We start from the raw sequence: 25,022 nt of genomic DNA on the forward strand, positions 1-25,022 counted from the left end.
AAACTACACAATATATTATATTATTGTCAGCAACAATGTTAATTTAATTTAATTTAATTTAATTTAATTTAATTTAATTTAATTTAATTTAATTTAATTTAATTTAATTTTATTTTATTTTATTTTATTTTATTTTATTTAATTTTATTTAATTTTATTTAATTTTATTTAATTTTATTTAATTTTATTTAATTTTTATTAAATTTTATTTAATTTAATTTTTTTTTTATTTTATTTTCATTCATTAATTCATTTTCTACCGCTATTTCCTCACGAGGGTCGCGGGGGGGGGGGGGGTGCTAGAAAAAAAAAAAACATTTTTTCTACTGAATACAAATCTGTTAAAGGATTTTTTTAATTTGAGCTCTTTTTAGAATGTTAATAAAACACATGTATTTTATATTATTTTATTTTATACCGCTTTTCCTCACGAGGGTTGCGGAGGGTGCTGGAGCCTACCCCAGCTGTCTTCGGGCGAGAGGCGGGGTACACCCTGGACTGGTCGCCAGCCAATCACCGGGCACATAGAGACATTTTATTTTATTTTATTTTATTTTATTTTATTTTATTTTATTTTATTTTATTTTATTTTATTTTATTTTATTTTATTTTATTTTATTTTATTTTATTTTATTTTATTTTTTATTTTATTAATTTTATTTTATTTTATTTTATTATTTTATTTATATTATTTTATTTTATTTTATCAAAAACATCAAGGGACTGGAAAAATAATAAAAATCATCTCTACTCCAAGGAACAGGAAGTTTGAGGTGAAACTTCAAATTAAGAGCAGCTGCGCGCTAACCACTTGACTGCCGTGCCGCCCATGTCGATACTAATGTTATGATAATACATAAAAAAAAACTAATATACAATAATTATATCATTCAGGGTTTTTCTCCAGGTACTTCGGTTCTAAAAAACATGCTAGGTTAATTAGCCACTCCAAATTGTCCATAGGTATGAATGTGAGTGTGAATGGTTGTTTGTCTATATGTATATATCTATATAAGACCATCAAATCAAAGTATTTGACATTGGAAAACATACGCTAATCTTTTGGAATGTACAATATTTCCTTTCAATCAAAAACCTGTCGGATTAAAGTATTCCAATCCCACGGGAATACACTAATCTGTACTATTAACACAACCCGACTGACAAAGTGCACACGCCCCCCCCCCACTGAGATCTGGCGTGCTTACAACAGTACAACACTTTAATAATAATGGAAGGGTGGGGGGGGGGGTTATTCCATAGCCATTCATCATTAGTGATGCATCCCAGTCATCCCAATCCGCACCCCCCACTTCCCGTAAGTACTTGATTAACGGACCTAAACCGGTCTGATGGAGGGTCTTAGCGTCCGACCGTATCGAGGATGAGCGACTGCTTTATTGAGTAAATCCCGCCCACCTACCGAGTGGGAGCTTGTCAGTCTTTTCGGAACATATGTGCAATAACGCGTTCCCAACTAAATCCGGTGCACCAGCGTGATTCCGGCGTGATCTCAGCTCAGTTCACATCGGATAAAATTGCTCAATGGGTCATTTTATGTCGATGGTACCGTGTCTTCCCCAGGGGGGGTCGGGGGTCGGGGGGTCGGGGGTCGGGGGTGGGGGTATCAGACCAGATGCCCCAGCCCAACGTAGCTGCGATGACCGGGAAGGACTAAGATCTCTTTATAACAGGGGTCTCAAACACGCGGCCCGCGGGCCAAATGTGGCACGCAGGACACTACTTTGAGGCCCCTGCCTTCATATGATATAATAGTTATCCTCCCTATCCGTGTGGAAGTGGTAATTTTTTGGCGATTTAAGTTGAAAGGAAATAACTCGGAGGCTACCGTTTAGGTCGCTAGCGGTCTCGTTTGCGAGTTAGCATGTGACTAAAGACCCTGCAGTTACGCAATATGTTGTAAACCAGGGGTCTCAAACATGCGGCCCGCGGGCCTAATGTGGCCCGCAGGACACTACTTTGAGGCCCCCCGCCTTGATATGAAATTTTAATGTTAGCGCGTCCCCCGCGCAAGTTTGATACCGATGCTGTATGGTATCATGTACCCGGAAAAAATTATTACGTTTTTATTAATGTTCATGTTAAAGGTTAAATAACTGTTAATAGTTATCCTCCCTATCCGTGTGGAAGTGGTAAGTTTTTGGCTATTTAAGTTGAAAGGAAATAACTTGAAGGCTACCATTTAGGTCGCTAGCGGTCTAGTTTGCGAGTTAGCATGTGTCTCAAGACCCTGCAGTTACGCAATATTTTGTATCCTCCCTATCCGTGTGGAAGTGGTAATAATAAAAAATAATAATTTAGATATTTGAGAGCAGTGGAATGTTTTATCAGAGCTTTTATTGTAGAAAATTGGAACCAAAGCGAAGTTTTTTTAATTTTTTTGTTTTTAATAAATGCGTTTTTTTTTTGGTTTTGTTTTTGGAAAACTTGATGCGACCCAGTCTCACCCAGACCCGAACTCCAGTGGCCCCGAAGTAAATTTTATAAGTTTGAGACCCCTGATCTAGAATAAATCTGGATTGGGATGCAGGGCATCTAGTCTGGATGCCTCCCGGACGCCTCCTTAGTGAGGTGTTCTGGGCATGCCCAGTCGGGAAAAGACCCAGGGGTGGACCTAGGATACGCTGGAGGGATTATGTATCACAGCTGGCCTGGGAACGAACGCCATGGTGTCCTCCCGGTGGAACTGGAAAAGGTGGCCGGGGACCGGGAAGTCTGGGCCCCAGCGACCCGAACCCGGATAAGCGGAGGAAAATTGATAGATGGATGGATGGATAGATGGATGGGATGCAGGTCCCCATTAAAAGAGCCCAGCCCCAGGTGGGAACAGGAACATAGATCTGCTGTTCCAGCTCCGTTTTCCCTAACTCAGCATCGAGTTTTCCATCCGGATTCTTTGATTGGAATTCTAACAAGCGTCAGTATTTGAAGTCGTACCTTCGTCTTCGTCGTTAGCGCTGACAGTGACGACCGCCAAGCCCACATCGGCATCTTCATCCACGGCCACTTCATAGAGCCTCTGAACAAAGACCGGCTTGTTGTCGTTGACGTCGCTGATGAAAACACGAACGTACGCCGTGTCTGGAAACAAAAACACAAGAAATATTCTGTCAAAGGCGGACATGTTGGTATGCGTTCCTCTCACATCGGTTTAGACAGCATACCACAGGGGTCTCAAACTCAATTTACTTGGGGGCCACTGGAGCTAGGGTCTGGGCGAGACTGGGTTTTCAAAAAAAGTAAAAAAAAAAAAAAATTTTTTTAAATAATAAAAAATAATATGATATATTATAATATAATATAAATAAAAAAATTATTACAAATTTATTAAAAACAGAAAAATTAATAAACTTTGTTTTGGTTTTCGATTTTCAACAATAAAATAATTTTTATTTTTCTACACAAAATAAGATGAAAAATAAATAAACAAACCAAGAATAAAGAAAATCAATCAATCAGTAATAAATAAATATAATAATAACAATAATAAAACAGCAAATAATAAAAACTTAAGAAACCACATATAGTTGGTGGGTAGACAAATTATTTTTTTCACATTAAAATGAACAAAGCATTATTAGAGCCCTGTAGACATGACAAAACACGACTATAGTCACATTTATACTTTTTTTACTTACAACATATTGCGCAACTGCAGCATCTCGAGACACATGCTAACTCGCAAACTAGACCGCTAGCGACCTAAACGGTAGCCTTCGAGTTATTTCCTTTAAACTTAAATCGCTAAAAAACTTACCACTTCCACACGGGTAGTGAGGATAACTATTAACAGTTATTTAACCTTTAACATGAACATTAATCAAACGTAATATTTTTTTTCTGGGTACATGATACCATACGGCATCCGTATAAATATTTTATTTTATTTTATTTTATTTTATCAAACTTGCGTGGGGCGCGCTAACATTAAACTTTCATATCAAAGCGGGGGCCTCAAAGTAGCGTCCTGCGGGCCAAATGCCGCATGTTTGAGACCCCTTTTTTATTTGATTTGATTTGATTTGATTTGATTTGATTTGATTTGATTTTATCAAACTTGCGTGGGGCGCGCTAACATTAAACTTTCATATCAAAGCGGGGGCCTCAAAGTAGCGTCCTGCGGGCCGCCGCATGTTTGAGACCCCTTTTTTAATTTTATTTTATTTTATTTTATCAAACTTGCGCGGGGCGCGCTAACATTAAACTTTCATATCAAAGCGGGGGGCCTCAAAGTAGCGTCCTGCGTGCCACATTTGGCCCGCGGGCCGCATGTTTGAGACCCCTTTTTTAATTTAATTTAATTTAATTTAATTTAATTTAATTTAATTTAATTTAATTTAATTTAATTTAATTTAATTTAATTTAATTTAATTTAATTTAATTTAATTTAATTTAATTTAATTTAATTTAATTTAATTTAATTTAATTTAATTTTATCAAACTTGCGCGGGGCGCGCTAACATTAAACTTTCATATCAAAGCGGGGGCCTCAAAGTAGCGTCCTGCGGGCCACATTTGGCCCGCGGGCCGCATGTTTGAGACCCCTTTTTTATTTTATTTTATTTTATTTTATTTTATCAAACTTGCGCGGGGCGCGCTAACATTAAACTTTCATATCAAAGCGGGGGGCCTCAAAGTAGCGTCATACGTGCCACATTTGGCCCGCGGGCCGCATGTTTGAGACCCCTTTTTAAATTTAATTTAATTTAATTTAATTTAATTTAATTTAATTTAATTTAATTTAATTTAATTTAATTTAATTTAATTTAATTTAATTTAATTTAATTTTATCAAACTTGCGCGGGGCGCGCTAACATTAAACTTTCATATCAAAGCGGGGGCCTCAAAGTAGCGTCCTGCGGGCCACATTTGGCCCGCGGGCCGCATGTTTGAGACCCCCCCCTTTTTTTTTACTTCCTCGGCATGTTGTTGCTTTGAGTTGAAACCGGAATAAATGATCTGCTCAAAAAGCATCCGGGTGACATGTTGATTTTGAAGTAGCGGCAGAAAGAGACGATGGCAACAGAGGGAGGGGGGGGGGGTTGCGCTTGTTTTTACATTCCCTTCTTCGTCTCAAGCATCCCAGGGGTGACAAAGCGAGACAGGTAATTTTTTTTTTGCAGACGAGACCAGCTCTTGTGGATGTGGAGATACGTGGCGTAAGACACAGCTATTGCGAATGCTAAGCAGGCCAGACGACCCTGGAGAGAAGGCGTTGCTGCTCCAAAACATCAGACTTTCGCCGTAATCCGCAAACATCTTCACAAACATTTGCAAAGACCCCCCCCCCCCCCCCCCCCACGGAATATAAAGGTCATATTTACGTCACCCGAGACACGGAGAAGGAGGATTTACGACTCCCAAAATGTCACTCAGACAGCCTGGTGAAGAAGAACGTGCCACATTAGCGGAGAATGGAGCAGTGGAGATGATAAAAGATGAGGGGGGGTGGGAATGTCTCAGCTGTTTCACATGGGGGGGGGGGGGGGGGGCATGCGGCTGCATGGTGATGATCAAGTAACACTAGCGAAAAAAAAATATGTTTCTACTGAATACAAATCTGTTAAAGGGATTTTTTTATTTGAGCTCTTTTTAGAATTTTAATAAAACACTTTTATTTTATTTTATTTTATTTTAATTTATTTTATTTTATTTTATACCGCTTTTTCCTCACAAGGGTCGCGGGGAGTGCTAGAGAAAAAAAAACTCTACTGAATACAAATCTGAATGTTAATAAAACACATGTAGTTTATTTTTTTTATTTTTTTTTATTTTATTTTATTTTATTTTATTTTATTTTATTTTATTTTATTTTATTTTATTTTATTTTATTTTATTTTATTTTATTTTATTTTATTTTCATTCATTCATTCATTCATTTTCTACCGCTTTTCCTCACAAGGGTTGCGGAGGGTGCTGGAGCCTACCCCAGCTGTCTTCGGGCGAGAGGCGGGGTACACCCTGGACTGGTCGCCAGCCAATCACAGGGCACATATAGACATTTTATTTTATTTTATTTTATTATTTATTTTTTTATATTATTTTATTTTATTTTATTTCATTGTTATCAAAAACATCAAGGGACTGGACAAATAATAAAAATCATCTCTACTCCAAGGAACAGGAAGTTTGAGGTGAAACTTCAAATTAAGAGCAGCTGCGCGCTAACCACTTGACTGCCGTGCCGCCCATGTCGATACTAATGTTATGATAATACATAAAAAAAACTAATATACAATAATTATATCATGCAGGCTTTTTCTCCAGGTACTTCGGTTCCTTCGGTTATTTTATTTTATTTTATTTTATTTTATTTTATTTTATTTTATTTTATTTTATTTTATTTTATTTTATTTTATTTTATTTTATTTTATTTTATTTTATTTTCATTCATTCATTCATTTTCTATCGCTTTTTCCTCACGAGGGTCGTGGGGGGTGCTAGAGAAAAAAAATATATTTTTCTACTGAATACACATCTGTTAAAGGGATTTTTTTATTTGAGCTCTTTTTAGAATGTTAATAAAACACATGTATTTTTATTTTATTTTTATTTTAAAATAAAATAAAAAAATAAAATAAAATAAAACAAAATAAATTTTTTATTTTATTTCATTTCATTTCATTTCATTTCATTTCATTTCATTTCATTTCATTTCATTTTATTTTATTTTATTTTATTTTATTTTATTTTATTTTATTTTATTTTATTTTATTTTATTTTATTTTATTTTCATTCATTCATTCATTTTCTACCGCTTTTCCTCACAAGGGTCGCAGGGAGTGCTAGAGAAAAAATATATATTTTTCTACTGAATACAAATCTGAATGTTAATAAAACACATTTATTTTATTTTATTTTATTTTATTTTATTTTATTTTATTTTATTTTATTTTATTTTATTTTATTTTATTTTATTTTATTTTATTTTATTTTATTTTATTTTATTTTATTTTAGTTTAGTTTAGTTTATTTATTATGACATTTTTATTTTGACATCATACCGATAAATTGCGATAACCAATAATTAACACTCCAATGAGGCGAGGTCACCCTGGACTGTGCTGGTGAGCAAATCAAGCGCTTCCTGTGATGTTAACGGCTTGTCGTAACTTCCCCGCGCTGGGGGTTTATTCCTATTGGCCCAGTGTTTGAAAAGTGGCTTTATTTTATTATTTTATTTTTTCATTCATTCATAGAAAATGAATGAATGAATGACTTCTCCAGGTCGAGTTAGCGATGAGCTAAACTCAATAGAAGACACATGGTCCTGAAAGGTAATCCGAAAGTGAAAGTGAAAGTGAAATGAAACTGACACACCAATACCTGAATTCGGCTGCTTGTTCTTTCCGGGCCGAGCAGATTCTTGTCCGTCCACCGACTGGACCTCCAGTAAGTAGGAGCTGCGGGCCTCACGATCAAAAATGGCCTCCGTGTAGATGATCCCAAATTTGGGATCTATTCGGAACAAAAGATGGTCGCCGCTGCTGTCTCTGAGCAGAGAGTACGTGATCTGGGAAGTAAAGCAAATGTGATGCTGTTTATGTGTACTACTACTACTACTACTACTACTACTACTACTGGAACATACATCATCTAGTCCATTGGTCGTTGCTTCCACTATGTTATGTCACAGCATGATATGATTTGTTTTATCAAAGGTCAGAATGCATGTAAAAGCTAATTTCAAAATGATTACAATAAATTACAATAAATAAATTTCATATGTAAAATTAAAAATCATTGGAGTGTTAATTATTGGTTATAGCAAATTATTGGTATGATGTCATAATAAAAAATGTCATAATAAATAAACTAAAATAAACTAAAATAAACTAAAATAAAAAATAAAAATAATAAAAATAAAAATAAAATAAAATAAAACAAAATAAAATAAAAATAAATAAAATAAAATAAAATAAAATAAAATAAAATAAAATAAAATAAAATAAAATAAAATAAAATAAAATAAAATACATGTGTTTTATTAACATTCAGATTTGTATTCGGTAGAAAAATATATTTTTTTCTCTAGCACGCCCCGCGACCCTCGTGAAGAAAAGCGGTAGAAAATGAATGAATGAATGAAACTAAACTAAACTAAACTAAACTAAAATAAACTAAACTAAACTAAACTAAACTAAACTAAAATAAAATAAAATAAAATTATAATAATAATAATCCCTCGTTTATCATGGCTAACTGCTTCCAGACACTGATAAGTGAATTTTCGTTAAATAGATTCCTTCTTTATCATTTTTCATAGTTGGAGCACAAAAAACCTTTGTTTTTATGATCTTCTAAATACATATTTCTCCCATTATTAGAGCCCTCCAGACATGAAATAACACCCCTACAGTCACCTTTACGCATATTACCTAATATCTTGCATAAAAAGAGAAAAAATAGCAATTTAAGAGACAAAGAATAACATATATAATTTCATTATAAGTCACCTGGCTGAGATGCTCAGCCCCCCCCAGCCAAGAATGAAACCAAAACACACCAACAAATTGTTGTAGTAGTAGTAGTAGTAGTAGTCTTGTTTGAATTGTTGTTATATTTACTTCAAAAATACAAAATATAACACATAAGACAAATAAGACAAAGCACAGACCTCTCCGTTAAGATCCAGATCTTTGTCATGAGCAGACACCTGGAGAACCGAGGTTCCGATTTGAGCCCCTTCCGTTACCGAGGCTTCGTAAATGGAGGAGGTGAAAAACGGCACGTTGTCGTTGACGTCTTAGGAGAGAAAATAGATCGTTAGTTAGCAGTTTGGTACTCAAGTCCCTCTAATAATATTTGCTTTCCAGGTATTTTGGGAGACCTTTCAGATTAAATTAAATTAAATTAAATTAAATTAAATTAAATTAAATTAAATTAAATTAAATTAAATTAAATTAAATTAAATTAAATTAAATTAAATTAAATTAAATTAAATTAAATTAAATTAAATTTAAACAAAAAACTTAATTTAATTAAATGTAATAATTTTAATTTTAATTATTTTAATTATTTTAATTAAAAAAAAAATAATAAAAAAATGATTTAATAAGCTTTGCTTCTTCCTACTCCTTTTGGACATGTGGAACTGGGAACTGATTATGGGATGTACTCAATTGTAATCTGATGCATGTTCAAATCAAAAAATTAAATAAAATTAAATAAAAAAATTAAAAAATGTGAAATAAAAATGTAAAAATTAAAATGTGGAAATTTAAAAAAAATTAAATTTAATTAAAATTAAAATTAAAATTAAAATTAAAATTAAAATTAAAATTAAAATTAAAATTAAAATTAAAATTAAAATTAAAATTAAAATTAAAATTAAAATCGTTTTAAAAATTAAATTAAATAAAATCAAATAAATGTAAATAAATTTAAATAAAATTAAATAGAATAAAATTAAATAAAAAAAATACTTAAACTATATTAGGAAAGCAGGAAGTGAACAAATGTAACAGTTACTGATTGTAAAAATACCAGATATGAGGGGTAGGATTTAATAAGCTTTGCTTCTTCCTACTCCTTATTATGATTATGGGATGCACTCAATTGTAATCTGATGCATGTTCCAATGAAATAAAACCATAACCATATTCATATAGCCATATTCATGCACAATAGTCTTCAAGAAGAGAAGCAAAAAGCACTTTTGCCGTGACAATGTTCAATTTTACTTCTACTACGAATAGACCTTAAATTGTACACTTGTACTTTATAAGTACCTGTACTTTGATTTAGCGTATGTATATACTGAATAATATGAATGATGAATATGTGGATATGTCAAAACCATAAGCAATATACCTGTGATATTGACATAAACCGTTGTGAAGGCCGCAAGCGGGACAGCGGCCACGTTCTGCGCCCGCACCCGTAGAGAGAAAAAGGGGGTGGTTTCGTAGTCCAGCGGCTCAGACACCAGAATGGAAGCGGAGCCGTCTTCCCGATTGGGCGAGAGGTAGAAACGAACTGGCATATTCGTTTCGGGGACCATGCCGTCTTCGAGATTGTAGGTTACTCTTGGGTCACCCAGTTGAGACGTGGCCTTGATTGTCTAAATGGACGCCAAAGAGAATCAGGCTTCACGTTAACAGGATGATACAATGTGCCAAAAAAAAAAAAATATATATATATATATATATATATATATATATATATATATATATATATATATTTAAATATTATATAATATTAAAAATATTATAAAGTATATTATTATTATATTTTTTATTTTTATATTTTTTTAATATTTTTTTAAAGAAAAAAATGTATATATTTATATATAGAGAGAGAGAGAGTCGGGCTTCACGTTAACATGAATGGAGCTTTGTGGGGAAGGTTGATAAAATGTGCCAAAAAAAATATATATATATATTTTTAATATTATATAATATTAAAAATATTATTAAAAAATATTATTATTATTTTTATATATTTTTAAAAATATTAAAAAAAGAAAAAAATGATATATTTATATATATATATATATAGAAAGAGAGAGAGAGAGTCGGGCTTCACCTTAACATGAATGGAGCTTCGTGGGGAAGGATGATACAATGTGCCAAAATATATATATATATATATATATATATATATATATATATATATATATATATATATATATATATATATATATATATATATATATATATATATATATATATATATATATATATATATATATATATATATATATATATATATATATATATATATATATATATATATATATTAAATATGATATAATATTAAAAATATTATTATTATATTTTTTATTTTGATATATTTTTAAAAATATAAAAAAATATGTATTTTATATATATATACATATATATATATATATATATAGAGAGAGAGAGAGAGAGAGAGAGAGAGTCAGGCTTCATGTTAACATGAATGGAGCTTTGTGGGGAAGGATCATACAATGTGCCAAAAAATATACAGATATATTTTTAAAATATTATATAATATTACAAATATAATTAAAAAATATTATTATTAAATTTTTTATTTTTATATATATTTAAAAATATTTTTAAAAAAAGAAAAAAAATGATATATTTTTATATATAGAGAGAGAGAGAGTCGGGCTTCATGTTAACATGAATGGAGCTTTGTGGGGAAGGATCATACAATGTTCCAAAAAATATATAGATATATTTTTAAAATATTATATAATATTACAAATATAATTAAAAAATATTATTATTATATTTTTTATTTTTATATATTTTTAAAAAATATTAAAAAAAGAAAAAAAAGATATATTTTTATATATATAGAGAGAGAGAGTCGGGCTTCATGTTAACATGAATGGAGCTTTGTGGGGAAGGATCATATAATGTTCCAAAAAATATATAGATATATTTTTAAAATATTATATAATATTACAAATATAATTAAAAAATATTATTATTATATTTTTTATTTTTATATATTTTTAAAAAATATTAAAAAAAGAAAAGAAAATTGATATATTTATATATATATATATATAGAGAGAGAGAGAGAGTCGGGCTTCACGTTAACATGAATGGAGCTTTGTGGGGAAGGATGATACAATGTGCCAAAAAAAAAAAAAAAATATATATATATATATATATATATATATATATATATATATATATATTTTTTTATATTATATAATATTAAAAATATTATTTAAAATATTATTATTATTATATTTTTTATTTTTATATACTTTAAAAAATATTTTTTAAAAAAAGAAAAGAAAAAAAAGATATATTTTTATGGGCATATCAACTACTTGTGGTTTTTCGTCCATGTCTGGCAGTGACAGTCCCGGATCGTAAAACCCAACAAAAAACTTCTCTCCACCGCATATGCTAATTTAGTTTTGGAGAAAAACATCAAATCCCAAGCATGCGAATAAAATCGAACGGCTGTGACTCAGAATGTTGAACACGTTGTCAAGTTTTCTTCTCCCCGTTCAGGCTTCCGAGTACGTGGGTGTGAGCCTACCCCACTAAGAGCCAGAGCGTTGTAGCGTAATTAGTTGCAATGCAATGTGTCTGAAGAGAGTTCCGTACTGAGTAGCGTCATTAATCAAAAACGCATCTCCAAAACACGACATTAGTTGTTTTCGGCATTTTTTTGACAGCTTATCAGTGTGAAATATCGTACAGAGAGCTGCTAGGCGCCAGACAGCGGCATCATCTCCGAGAGGTAATCGACTCTTTGACAGCGTGGCGATGTTGTGATGCTCGCAAATCAGATTAAGGTTCCTCAAAGAACAATGAAAAGGGGACAATTATTGACTGACTTCATCAAAAAACGAGAGTTTCTTTGGCTCCCAGGAGATTTCGGGAAAGCGTGGAATTAAAGCGGAGCGAGGCGAGGAAAAATAACATCATTTTAGGAAGATGACGCTGAAATATTAAATACAAAATATTTCCTTTTTAAAAGTCATAATATTAAGAGAAAGAAACCAAACTAAATTAAATAGTTATTTATGGAAAATAACTTCATAAATTTTATGAAGACAAAGTCGTATTTTAACATGGAAAAAAGTCGAAATTTTCCCCAGCAATATTATCGGAAAAAATAATATAATATCATTATATAATATCATTTTAGGAGGATGAAGTTGAAATATTAAATACAAAATATTTCCTTTTTAAAAGTTGTAATATTAAGAGAAAGAAACCAAACAAAATTAAATAGTTATTTATGGAAAATAACTAAATATTATGAAGACAAAGTCGTATTTTAACATGGAAAAAAGTCAAAATTTTTCCCAGCAATATTATGGGAAAAAATAATATAATATCATTATATAATATCATTTTAGGAGGGTGAAGTTGAAATATTAAATACAAAATATTTCCTTTTTAAAAGTCATAATATTAAGAGAAACAAACCAAACAAAATTAAATAGTTAATATGGAAAATAACAAAATACTATGAAGTCTAAATACTATGAAGACAAAGTCGTATTTTAACATGGAAAAAAGTCTAAATTTTTCCCAGAAATATTATGGGAAAAAAAATTATATTTTAGGAAAACCTGTTTTTAAGTCATAATAAATTCAAGTTTTGGGCAAAAATAGTATAAGCACAAATTAATAATATTACAAAAATAACAGTAATGAAAATTATTTGCAAAGAAAGATGAAATATTTGGAAAAACAATGCCCAAAAAATATGCTTTTTTTTTACCTACAGTATGTATATAATTTCTTAGATAGCATGTATAACATTGTATAAAGTGGTGTACAAAACGATACTGGGAAGAGTGTCAAATATGATATCATATTTGATATCAATATTATTATACCTCGGGGTTTGTCTAAATACCCTTCTCACCTTGGGGTATGTCTAAATGATATCATATTTGACACATATTTGATATCACATTTCCTTCTCAGTATCGTTTTGTACACCACTTTATACAATGTTATACCTCGAAGTTTGTCTAAATGATATCATATTTGACACCCTTCTCAGTATCGTTTTGTCCACCACTTTTTACAATATTATATCTCGAGGTTTGTCTAAACGATATCATATTTGACACCCTTCTCACCTTGGGGTATGTCTAAATGATATCATATTTGACACATATTTGATATCACATTTGACACCCTTCTCAGTATCGTTTTGTACACCACTTTATATGGTGTATATATCATTTAGATGATATCATATTTGACAGCCTTCTCAGTATCGTTTTGTACAGGTATACACCATATAAAGTGGTGTACAAAACCATACTGAGAAGGGGGTCAAATACGATATCATTTAGATGATATCATATTTGACACCCTTCTCAGTATCGTTTTGTACACCACTTTATATGGTGTATATATCATTTAGATGATATCATATTTGACACCCTTCTCAGTATCGTTTTGTACACCACTTTACTGAGAAGGGTGTCAAATATGATATCATCTAAATGATATCATATTTGACACCTAAATGACATCTAAATGATATCAAATATGATATCATCTAAATGATATCATATTTGACACCCTTCTCAGTAAAGTGTTGTACAAAAATGTACAAAATGATACTGAGAAGGGAGTCAAATATGATATCATTTAGACAAAGGTATAATATTGTATAAAGCGGTGTACAAAACGATACTGAGAAGGGAGTCAAATATGATATCATTGTACCTGACGTGACGTAGTATCCACACACACACAAAATAAACACAAATACTTTGTGTACCACGATGGGCGTGTCTCTGGCAGCGTTTTCAGGGATGACGATGCGGTAGTTCTCCTCTTCCCACCGTGGGGGTTGGTTCTTTACGTTGGTGATGGTGACGGCCAGTTCCACGGAGGTGCTACGGTTGCCCCCATCGGTGGCGATGATGTCCCGTGTGATGTAGGACCTCTGGGGTTCAACAGAGTGAAAGGTCAGTCAGAGAACATGCAAACTCCACGCAGAGATGCCCGAGTGTGGAATTGAACCCTGGTCTGCGCGCTAACCACTCGACCGCCGTGCCGCTCGATTCATAAATTGAATCTTTCATTTGTTTTTGTTGACTTGTTTTGGTCAACATACAAAAGAGCGCTGCTGAAACGGGGAAGAAAATGCTTGTGAAAATGCTACGCCAACGCGGTTAAGCTAACGTGCGACTCCAGGAAGCAGGCGGGTCTTCAAAGAACTTGGAGCGCCAACTCCTGAATCCACGTAGAGTTGAACGAAGAACCGGAGGAAGCTGAAATGCTTGTTTTTAAAAACATCAAGGGACTGGAAAAATAATAAAAATCATCTCTAATCCAAGGAACAGGAAGTTTGAGGTAAAAACTTCAAATTAAGAGCAGCTGTGAGGTCTGCGCATTAACCACTCGACCACCGTGCCGCCCATGTCGATACTAATGTTATGAAAATAGATAAAAAACGAATATACAATTTCTCCGGGTACTCCGGTTCCCCCGGTGAGTGTGAATGGTTGTTTGTCTATATGTGCCCTGTGATTGGCCGGCCACCAGTCCAGGGTGGACCCCGCCTCTCCTCCGACTCCTGAATCTACGTAGAGTTGAACGAAGAACCGGAGGAAGCCAGAATGCTTGTTATTAAAAACATCAAGGGACTGGAAAAATAATAAAAATCATCTCTACTCCAAGGAACAGGAAGTTTGAGGTAAAAACTTCAAATTAATGGGCAGCTGTGAGGTCTGCGCGTTAACCACTCGCCCATGTCGATACTAATGTTATGATAATAGATAAAAAACTAATAAACAATTTCTCCGGGTACTCCGGTTCCACCGCCCATTCCAAAATCGTTAGCTTCATTGGCTAAATTGTGCCCTGTGATTGGCCGGCCACCAGTCCAGTGTGGACCCCGCCTCTCTGCCGACTCCTGAATCTACGTAGACTTGAACGAAGAACCAGAGGAAGCCAAAATGCTTGTTATTAAAAACATCAAGGGACTGGAAAAATAATAAAAATCATCTCTAATCCAAGGAACAGGAAGTTTGAAGTGAAATTTCAAATTAAGAGCAGAATATTCAATGAGTTTCTGATGTATGGAGACTACTCAAGCGATGTATATACCGATATTATTTATTTTTTATTTTTTTTGTCACAAGTCATACCTTATTTGACACTCATATTTCCCTATTTTTTCTTTATATATTCATTCTTTATTATGTCTTTATTATATTTTGTTCATTACTGTATAAGCTATGGTGATGGAATAGAAAATTGACCAATTGAATTGAATTGAAAATTCATTATACTAGAAATAATACCGTCATTCATTAACTGGATTTTTTTTTAGCAGTCCTAATTATTATTATAAAACATTCCGACTGTAGGTAGGGACAGTAGGTGAAAGGAGAACATTTATTCCACGGATTAATGACTTTTACCTTTCAGTATTAATTGTGTACATGTAATTACTTCGAAATCACGACAGTACAGTGAAGGCTACGCGTATTTTAGCTCGCTACGATTGCTCTTTAAAACTCTAAATTGGATACCGAGTCGTGAAGAGACTTAATTATTGCTGTAAAATGTTTATCAACTGTGATGGTATTTAATTTTTTTATTTCCATCTTAAACCTGAAACTAGGAAGTGCTCCATTAATGGAAATAATTTAAATGCATTTAATTAGGCTAAGAACAAATGCAGCAGCGTTGCAAAAGTTGATTAAGCCGCGAGTCAGGAGGCACAAAAGCTCGTTTGACTTCTTTTTATTATTCAGTAATTGAACCACCAGGAACGAAATGACCAAATTTGACGAACAATAGCTCCAAATTGGTTAACACTTGGGATATGGGATTGCTTTTTAACTTCTTAAATAGACATAAACATTCAATATAAGAATCGGAAAATCATTTTTTTCCTGTTGTAGGTAATTTTAATGGCATTTTTTTAAAGCTTAAAAATGTATAATTTAGTTTAGAATCCATTTGTGGCACCATAAACATGCATTGTTTTGTGACTAGCTTATTTATTAAAAACACTTAATTTTTAAATTTAAATTAAGTTCATTATTTTTTTTAAATTAATTTTAAAATCTCTCTCGTGGGTGGTCTCGTCTTAAGGTGGATGTCTGATTAGAGATCCTACTAGTAACTACGATAAATGACTTTTGTCATGTCATTAGCACAACAATGCTAGTAGAATAATACAACTGTGACATGGGTACATGTAGAAAAACTGCAGTATATTGTCAATCAGGACCCGGTGACTGCGTTCTATTATTGCAGTCTCATACAATAGAGTGTGACATGAAAATTATATTTCCGCTGGAAATGACAATTCAGTTTGGGTTTTTGAGTCGGCACAATAGATAGTGAAAGGTTGAAAGAAAGAGAAAAATGATTGTAATTAGTTGCTGCTTTAAATGCATGGGAATGACTTGGGAGTCTTGGTCTGTTGGAAGAATGGAAGAGTTGACTTCAGAGGCCATTCTCTTGAATGTCAACGAGGTTAGGAACTTTTGGCACACGCTTCTGGTGCTTGTGTGTTGTGTGATAGGAATAAAGCCGAGGCTTCTGAGTTCATCCATCCATCCGTCCGCCCACCCACCCATCCATCCATCCATCCATCCATCCACCCACCCACCCATCTATCCAGCCATCCATCCAAGCATCTATCCATCCATCCAACTATCCATCCATCCACCCACCCACCCATCCACCCATCCATCCATCCATCCACCCATCAATCCACCCATCCACCCGTCTGTCAATCCATCCATCTGTCCATCATCCATCCACCCATCCAACCATCCATCCGCCCATCTGTCTGTCCATCCATCCATCATCCATCTATCCATCCACCCATCCATCCAACCGTCTGTCCATCCATCCATCCACCCAAGCACCCATCCATCCATCCATCCATCTATCCATCTATCCATCCACCCATCCATCCGTCCACCCACCCATCTATCCACCCATCCATCCATCCATCCAATCCATCATCCGTCCATCCATCCATCCGTCCATTCATCTATCCATCCATCTAACTATCCATCCATCCACCCATCCATCCATCCGTCTGCCAATGCATCATCCATCATCCATCTATCCATCCATCCATCCACCCAACCACCCACCCATCCATCCATCCATCCATCCATCCTGCCATCTATCCATCCACCCACCCATCTATCCACCCATCCATCCATCCATCCATCCACCCATCTATCCATCCACCTGTCTGTCAATCCATCCATCATCCATCTATCCATCCACCCATCCAACCATCCATCCACCCATCCAACCATCCATCCACCCATCAATCCATCTGTCCATCCATCCGTCTGTCCATCCATCCATCCATCCATCATCCATCCACCCAACCACCCACCCATCCATCCATCCATCCATCCATCCATCTGTCCATCCATCCATCATCCATCTATCCATCCACCCATCCATCATCCATCCACCCAACCACCCATCCATCCATCATCCATCCATCCATCATCCATCCACCCATCCATCCATCCACCCAACCACCCATCCATCCATCCATCCATCCATCATCCCTCCATCCATCCATCCATCATCCATCCCTCCATCCATCCATGTGATGCAATGAGAAACACATGAGAAAAAGATTCCATGGTGTCTCAGACCCGACCTGAGAATTTTAACAATTAATGTCAGGCTTTTTATAATCAGGCGTTACATCAGGAATTCTACGGGGGGGATGAAGTCAATCCAAATTCCTTCTGAAGCCGTCGTGAAATATGCAGCAGCTTTGTTCGCCGTGGTTTTAGGTTTGACACTTCCCATTTGACATGAAGTCAGGGGGAAAAATTACCAGAGACTTTTGACACCCTTCTGCTAAAAAGTATCCTGAATAATACACAACTCGGAGTGCTATCACAGGTTTGCTGGCTGAAGAAGAGCTGCATCTTTGATGTCATAGATTCCGTACTTTCGCTTCTTGTTAGACTCTTTGCATTCAGGTGGCCATGTTTTGCAAGTCAAATTGCACTAATAATTCTCCCAGTTACTAAATTATTATATTTAATGGGACTAAAAAAAAACATGTTTTAGACTACTAATCAAGGCCAAGGATAATGAGACAGGGTGTTTCGTAACAAGGAATTTCATTTGTGATAATTAGCTCTGTAAGTTAGCGTACTTAAAACAATGGCCATTCATTGGAGTAACAGTCTTCAGACAAATGCATTAAATTTTTATTATTTGTCCAGTCAGTGTCCAACATCATTCATGGAATTACGTATGTGGTGACACACTCATTTCATGTTTTCCGGGAATTCCGACCAATGTGAGTGTGGATTAATAAAACTGACCTGGGAAATGGGCTGGTTGACGTAGACCCATCCGGTGACGGCATTGACCTTTAGGTACTCGGGTTGTTCCACAGACATGGAGTAAGTGACGGCCGCGTTAGTACCGAAGTCATCGTCATGAGCGGCCACACGCAGGAAGCTGGTACCGACCAGAGTGTCCTCTCTCAAAAAGTCTACAGGGAATACACGGAGATGTAGTATTTGATGGGATGAACATGTATGTAAGAAATGCATGGGTACAGTCAAAGGTAAAAACATCGGAAAAACGAACTGAATTATATATTCGTGTGTGGCCACTGGGAATAAAACTGGGAATAAAACTCAAATATGGTTTTCATTTACAAAACATGACGGCTTTTACAATAGTAAAGATGATTCACTTGGGTATTCGGTTATAAATATTCATTATTTAGTTAGCCCATTGCAGGGGTGCACAACATCCGTATAGTACAGAACATACTCAGAATACGGTCTATGGAAGATGCTGTCAAATCGAGAGGCTAGTGTTATTTTATCATAGACTCTTGATGAAAAATTTTGATGCCCCCCCCCCAGTGTCCCATATATGGTTCCAAATTCCAAATAATTCTGTGGCTTTTTTTGTTCTTAGCCGTCTCTGGCAGATGTTGTCTGATGGTTACTGGACTGCACCATCCATTCGGCACCAGTAAGAACCTAGACTTGGACCAAGTTTTTTTCCTGTGTCTTGACGGACAGCCAATGGGCTCCTACGCCTCAGGGTCGGTAACATTTTTGGGGTCTACCACTTCAGGCTATTGATCCGTCCAACCTCAGAGAGGACTCGCTTATGCAGCTCAACCATCCCACCGCATTCAAAAAGGGAAAGCGTTTTTGCCTTTGCCATCAAGAATCAGATCATGACTGTGAATTTCTGACACAAAACCAAAATTTTGCCTTTGCTATTCAATTTTCAGTTTTCTTTGCTTTTCAATTTTTTTTGCAAATATCCGAAGGACCAGAAATAACGCATTTAACTTCTCCGTATTGAATAATTAGGTCATGATATGAATTTATCCAAGCATCTGTCATGAAGGACTTACACTCGTAGCGCATGTTCTCAAACTTGGGGCTATTGTCGTTCTCGTCCAATATTTGGACAGTGAGCTGACAGATTCCGATGAGAGGTTCTTCTGCCCAATCAGTGGCTGTCACTGTGACCGAATACTCTCGTTGCCGCTCCCTGTCAAACCTCTGGGCCGTCACAATTGCTCCTGGACAGACCCGAACGGTAATCAGATGTCAAACATGGGTACACAAATATTCAATAATCTATACATGCATTTGATATTCTACGTGTCTGTGAATAGAATACATTATTAAATCTACACGATAACAGAATTCAGGCCAAGTGATGGTAATGAGTGCATCCCATAATCAGTTCCCAGTTCCACATGTCCGAAAGGAGTAGGAAGAAGCAAAGCTTAGTAAATCCTACCCCTCCATCTGGTACTTTTACAATCAGTAACTGTTACATTTGTTCACTTCCTGCTTTCCTAATATAGTTTTATAGTTTTTTTAGTTTTAATTTAATTTAATTTAATTTAATTTAATTTAATTTAATTTAATTTAATTTAATTTAATTTAATTTAATTTAATTTAATTTAATTTAATTTAATTTAATTTAATTTAATTTAATTTAATTTAATTTAATTTTATTTTATTTTATTTCATTTTATTTAAACTAGTGATATGACCATACAATATATAATGTGTACAATAGTAACTGTCAATATAGTAATATATAATGCGCATCATGACTGGTTCAAACATCAACTGCTTGTATTGTTTCTTGAACTGGCTCATCGTTGTGCATTGTTCGATTCCCTTACTCAATCCATTCCATTGTTTGATTCCGCATACTGAAATGCTATGCTAATGCTAACGTAGTCCTAGCATAGAAGTGTTTCAAATGTACTAATTGGTTATTTTTAGCCTTATGTATTATTATTTTAGCTGTTTGAATATGAACTATATCATCAAGTTGAAGTATTTGTGATTTTAAAAATAAGGAGTTAGTTTGTTCTCTGTAGGCGCCATTATGAATTATCCTTACTGGCCTTTTTTTGCACTCCTAAATGGATTTTAGTCTTGACCTGAATGGTTCTACCAGTCCATGAAAAGGATTCAAATATTGTGAACTATGTGAATTTATGTCTTGAATGCCAAGACCGTCGGCGATCGCTCTACCTGAGTCAGGATGTACTCTGAAGGCGGGCATGACGCTGTCTCTGTGCATTAGGCCATATTTGACTTTTCCATTTGCTCCTTCATCGGCGTCCACTGCATGCACTTGCAACACAAATGTCCCTGTCGGCTGGTTCTCCAGCACTGACGCCTGCTCACGATACTGCTGGCACTGAAAGATCGGGGTTCGGGGCGAGATAGACACAAAAACATATGGAAGAACCTCAATCATTAGAAAAAAATGCTGACCGGATCTGGAAAACCGAAGATCAAAGAAGATTAATTATATCGAGGGTCACGGCACATGAAACACAATACTGTTGCTATCTACAGCTGAGGACCCTGAAGACCACCGTCTATATGGAAGTGAAAACACTCGAGCCGATTCTTTTGAAGATCAAGCAATGAGCAGTTTTTACTTGGCCCGGGATTCAATACATTACGTCTAATGAACATATAGGACGCTCTCTGGAGGCCCTCTAGTTTATTATCATAAATGTTTGCATCTCCTTCAAGCAAATGACCGTGAAACAGAGAATGACATGGGAAGGAGGAGATCATGGAAGCAAGGAACGTGCATCATGGAACCGTGGCAAAGAAACAGAACGACGATACAGTCAGGGTATCGTCAATAATATCATATAATAACAATAAAATAGAATAGAATAATAATAAAAGTAGGGGTAACAAAATAAGCACGTGGCATCAAGAATGGGGTCATGCTAGCGCATAGACCGACTCGATCTATTTCAAATAGAATATCATTTTTTTTATTGGCAAAATGACCCCCAAGGGCGTCACTAGTGGGCCAGCCAGGACACCGCTAGCACGGCGCTAGCGCTGACCTACTGTAAAAAGTTGCGTGCAGTGATAGCGTAAACTTGACGCCATGTTTGCATTAGCTTGACTATTGTTTTGTAGGTACGTTGTTTAATATCTCACCCTCCTATTTGTAGGTTTGTGGAGACAATAAGGGCCCTCCTATTTATAGGTTTGTGGCGACAATAAGGGCCCTCCTATTTGTAGGTTTGTGGCAACAATAAGGGCCCTCCTATTTATAAGTTTGTGGACACAATAAAGGCCCTCCTATTTATAGGTTTGTGGAGACAATAAGGGCCCTCCTATTTATAGGTTTGTGGCGACAATAAGGGCCCTCCTATTTATAGGTTTGTGACGACAATAAGGGCCCTCATATTTATAGGTTTGTGGACACAATAAGGGCCCTCCTATTTATAGGTTTGTGGCGACAATAAGGGCCCTCCTATTTATAGGTTTGTGGCGACAATAAGGGCCCTCCTATTTATAGGTTTGCAGAGACAATAAGGGCCCTCCTATTTATAGGTTTGTGGCGACAACAAGGGCCCTCCTATTCATAGGTTTGTGGCGACAATAAGGGCCCTCCTATTTATAGGTTTGTGAAGACAATAAGGGCCCTCCTATTTGTAGGTTTGTGGAGACAATAAGGGCCCTCCTATTTATAGGTTTGTGGCGACAATAAGGGCCCTCCTATTTATAGGTTTGTGGAGACAATAAGGGTCCTCCTATTTATAGGTTTGTGGCGACAATAAGGGCCCTCCTATTTGTAGGTTTGTGGGGGCAATAAAGGCCCTCCTATTTATAGGTTTGTGGCGACAATAAGGGCCCTCCTATTTATAGTTTTAACATTAACATTTTGAAAGCTGGCCCCATGTAACATGAATATATTTTTTCCCCGTGACTTTAAACACATCTCACACAGGTTGCCAGGACCTTGAGGAGTTACAGTGTACGCCACGGTTTGTCTTCTGATGGAGTGTTTGAGTAAATTCTAATTAATTAGCTAGTTAATTAAACAGGTATTGTATTGTCGGTGATAATGAATTTTTTTTAGCAATTAATTGAAATCCCAACAGACAGCCTAAAGATAGAGCGGGTGCACGCGCTAATCGGAACTCACGGGAGAGGAAAAACAAGAGAGCAGGATGGAGAATGAGGAGAATGAGGAGAACGAGGAGAACGAGGGGAATGAGCAAGTGGAAGAACTGAAATGAGTCTTGGTCTCTGATTGCATAAGCTTCATTCAGGGTGACAGCAACAAAAAAAAATATTTTTCTACTGAATACAAATCTGTTAAAGGGATTTTTTTTAATTTGAGCTCTTTTTAGAATGTTAATAAAACATGTATTTTATTTTATTTTATTTTATTTTATTTTATTTTATTTTATTTTATTTTATTTTATTTTATTTCATTTTATTTTATTTCATTTTATTTTATGTCATGTCTTTGGGTGAGAGGCGGGGTATACCCTGGACTGGTCGCCAGCCAGTCACAGGGCACATATAGACAAACAACCATTCACACTCACATTCATACCTATGGACAATTTGGAGTCGCTAATTAGCATAGCATGTTTTTTTTGGAATGTGGGAGGAAACCGGAGTACCCGGAGAAAACCCACGCATGCACGGGGAGAACATGCAAACTCCACACAGAGATGGCCGAATTTTATTTTATTTTATTTTAGTTTATTTTAGTTATTTTATGTTTAGTTTTGTTTTTTTATTTTAGTTTATTTTAGTTTAGTTTATTTTAGTTATTTTATGTTTAGTTTTGTTTTTTATTTTAGTTTATTTTAGTTTATTTTAGTTATTTTATGTTTAGCTTTGTTTTTTTATTTTAGTTTATTTTAGTTATTTTATGTTTAGTTTTGTTTATTTTATTTTATTTTAGTTTAGTCTATTTTAGTTTATTTTATTTTAGTTTAGTTTATTTTAGTTATTTTATGTTTAGTTTTGTTTTTTATTTTAGTTTATTTTAGTTTATTTTAGTTATTTTATGTTTAGCTTTGTTTTTTATTTTAGTTTATTTTAGTTTATTTTAGTTATTTTATGTTTAGTTTAGTTTTGTTTATTTTATTTTATTTTAGTTTATTTTAGTTTATTTTAGTTTATTTTAGTTTATTTGCATCCACACAAATATAAAAACTCATGTATTTTAATACGCATGCAGCAACTGGGGCTTACACCAGCTAGACCAGTCTAGCAGTCCTACGGTTTTGGGTTTTTGGGAGCGGTCATTCGGATTCCGTATTTAAAAGCCCAAGAGCTCTCATCCTTACCTCTTCAAATATCGGTTTGTTATTGTTCACATCATCCACTCCCACGATGACGCGTGCGGTGGAGGACAGCGAGTGGAGCCCGCCTGATGCATTGTTGTCGGTGGCTGTAACGTTTAGTACGTACTCCAAGCCCTGGAGCTTGGGCAGGGGGGCGGAGCGGAGTCGAATTAACCCTGCAAAAACCACAGAACCGTTACACCGCATGTAATAAAAAAAGACCGCGACTTTGCTTTGTGTATGAATATGACATAACAAACCATGGGAAAACCCGTAAAAGATGTAAAAAAAAAAAATATATGATATGTCGCCTAAATCCAAAAAGCAATTTCACAGTGGCGACTTGTCACATTTCTAATCTAATACTTCCACAGATACCCACTCACACGAGTCCTGCCAGCTCATCCACTTGAAGAAAATACAGAGTCAAGTTAACCAAGCTCAGCAGATGCTTGTTTGCCGTCCGTTTTGGTCGGACAAAAGTTGAAATGGAATACGTGGTATGAGTCAACTTCCTCACAATATGATTTTTGAGGAATACCTGGAATATGAAATGATAAAAAAATTTCATTACAAAGATATTTCAAGAAAACAACCTGACCGGGTCATTTTTGACCCACTTATGGAAGGTTGGGGTAGTAACACAAAAACTAAAATTCCTTAAAATGTCTTAAAAATGTGAAGGGCATGATATCAAAAACATGTTTTTGGAGGAATACCTGGAATATGAAATGATAAAAAAAATTTCATGACAAAGATATTTCAAGAAAACAACCTGACCGGGTCATTTTTGACCCACTTATGGAAGGTTGGGGTAGTAACACAAAAACTAAAATTTCTTAAAATTTCTTAAAAATGTAAACGGCATGATATCAAAAACATGTTTTTTGAGGAATACTTAGAATATGAAATGATAACAATTTTTCACTACA

At 34.8% G+C, this 25,022-nt stretch overlaps 1 protein-coding gene across 2 annotated transcripts in view; it reads right to left on the bottom strand.

Annotated features, from left to right (window-relative positions):
- Positions 1-25,022, bottom strand: part of LOC131138558 (neural-cadherin-like) — a 148,022-nt gene that overhangs the window by 65,597 nt on the left and 57,403 nt on the right. For both annotated transcript variants that reach the window (XM_058087570.1, XM_058087571.1), the window contains exons 8-16: positions 24,094-24,266; positions 20,999-21,167; positions 19,852-20,022; positions 18,791-18,963; positions 14,230-14,397; positions 9,835-10,084; positions 8,639-8,766; positions 7,348-7,534; positions 2,959-3,102 (exon numbers count right to left, since the gene is read on the bottom strand). In XM_058087570.1, the coding sequence (XP_057943553.1) occupies positions 2,959-3,102; positions 7,348-7,534; positions 8,639-8,766; positions 9,835-10,084; positions 14,230-14,397; positions 18,791-18,963; positions 19,852-20,022; positions 20,999-21,167; positions 24,094-24,266 (1,563 nt within the window). The remainder of the gene's footprint in view (positions 1-2,958; positions 3,103-7,347; positions 7,535-8,638; positions 8,767-9,834; positions 10,085-14,229; positions 14,398-18,790; positions 18,964-19,851; positions 20,023-20,998; positions 21,168-24,093; positions 24,267-25,022) is intronic.

The sequence above is a fragment of the Doryrhamphus excisus genome, chromosome 11 (genome assembly GCF_030265055.1).
Source record: "Doryrhamphus excisus isolate RoL2022-K1 chromosome 11, RoL_Dexc_1.0, whole genome shotgun sequence".
Taxonomy (NCBI): Eukaryota; Metazoa; Chordata; class Actinopteri; order Syngnathiformes; family Syngnathidae; genus Doryrhamphus; species Doryrhamphus excisus.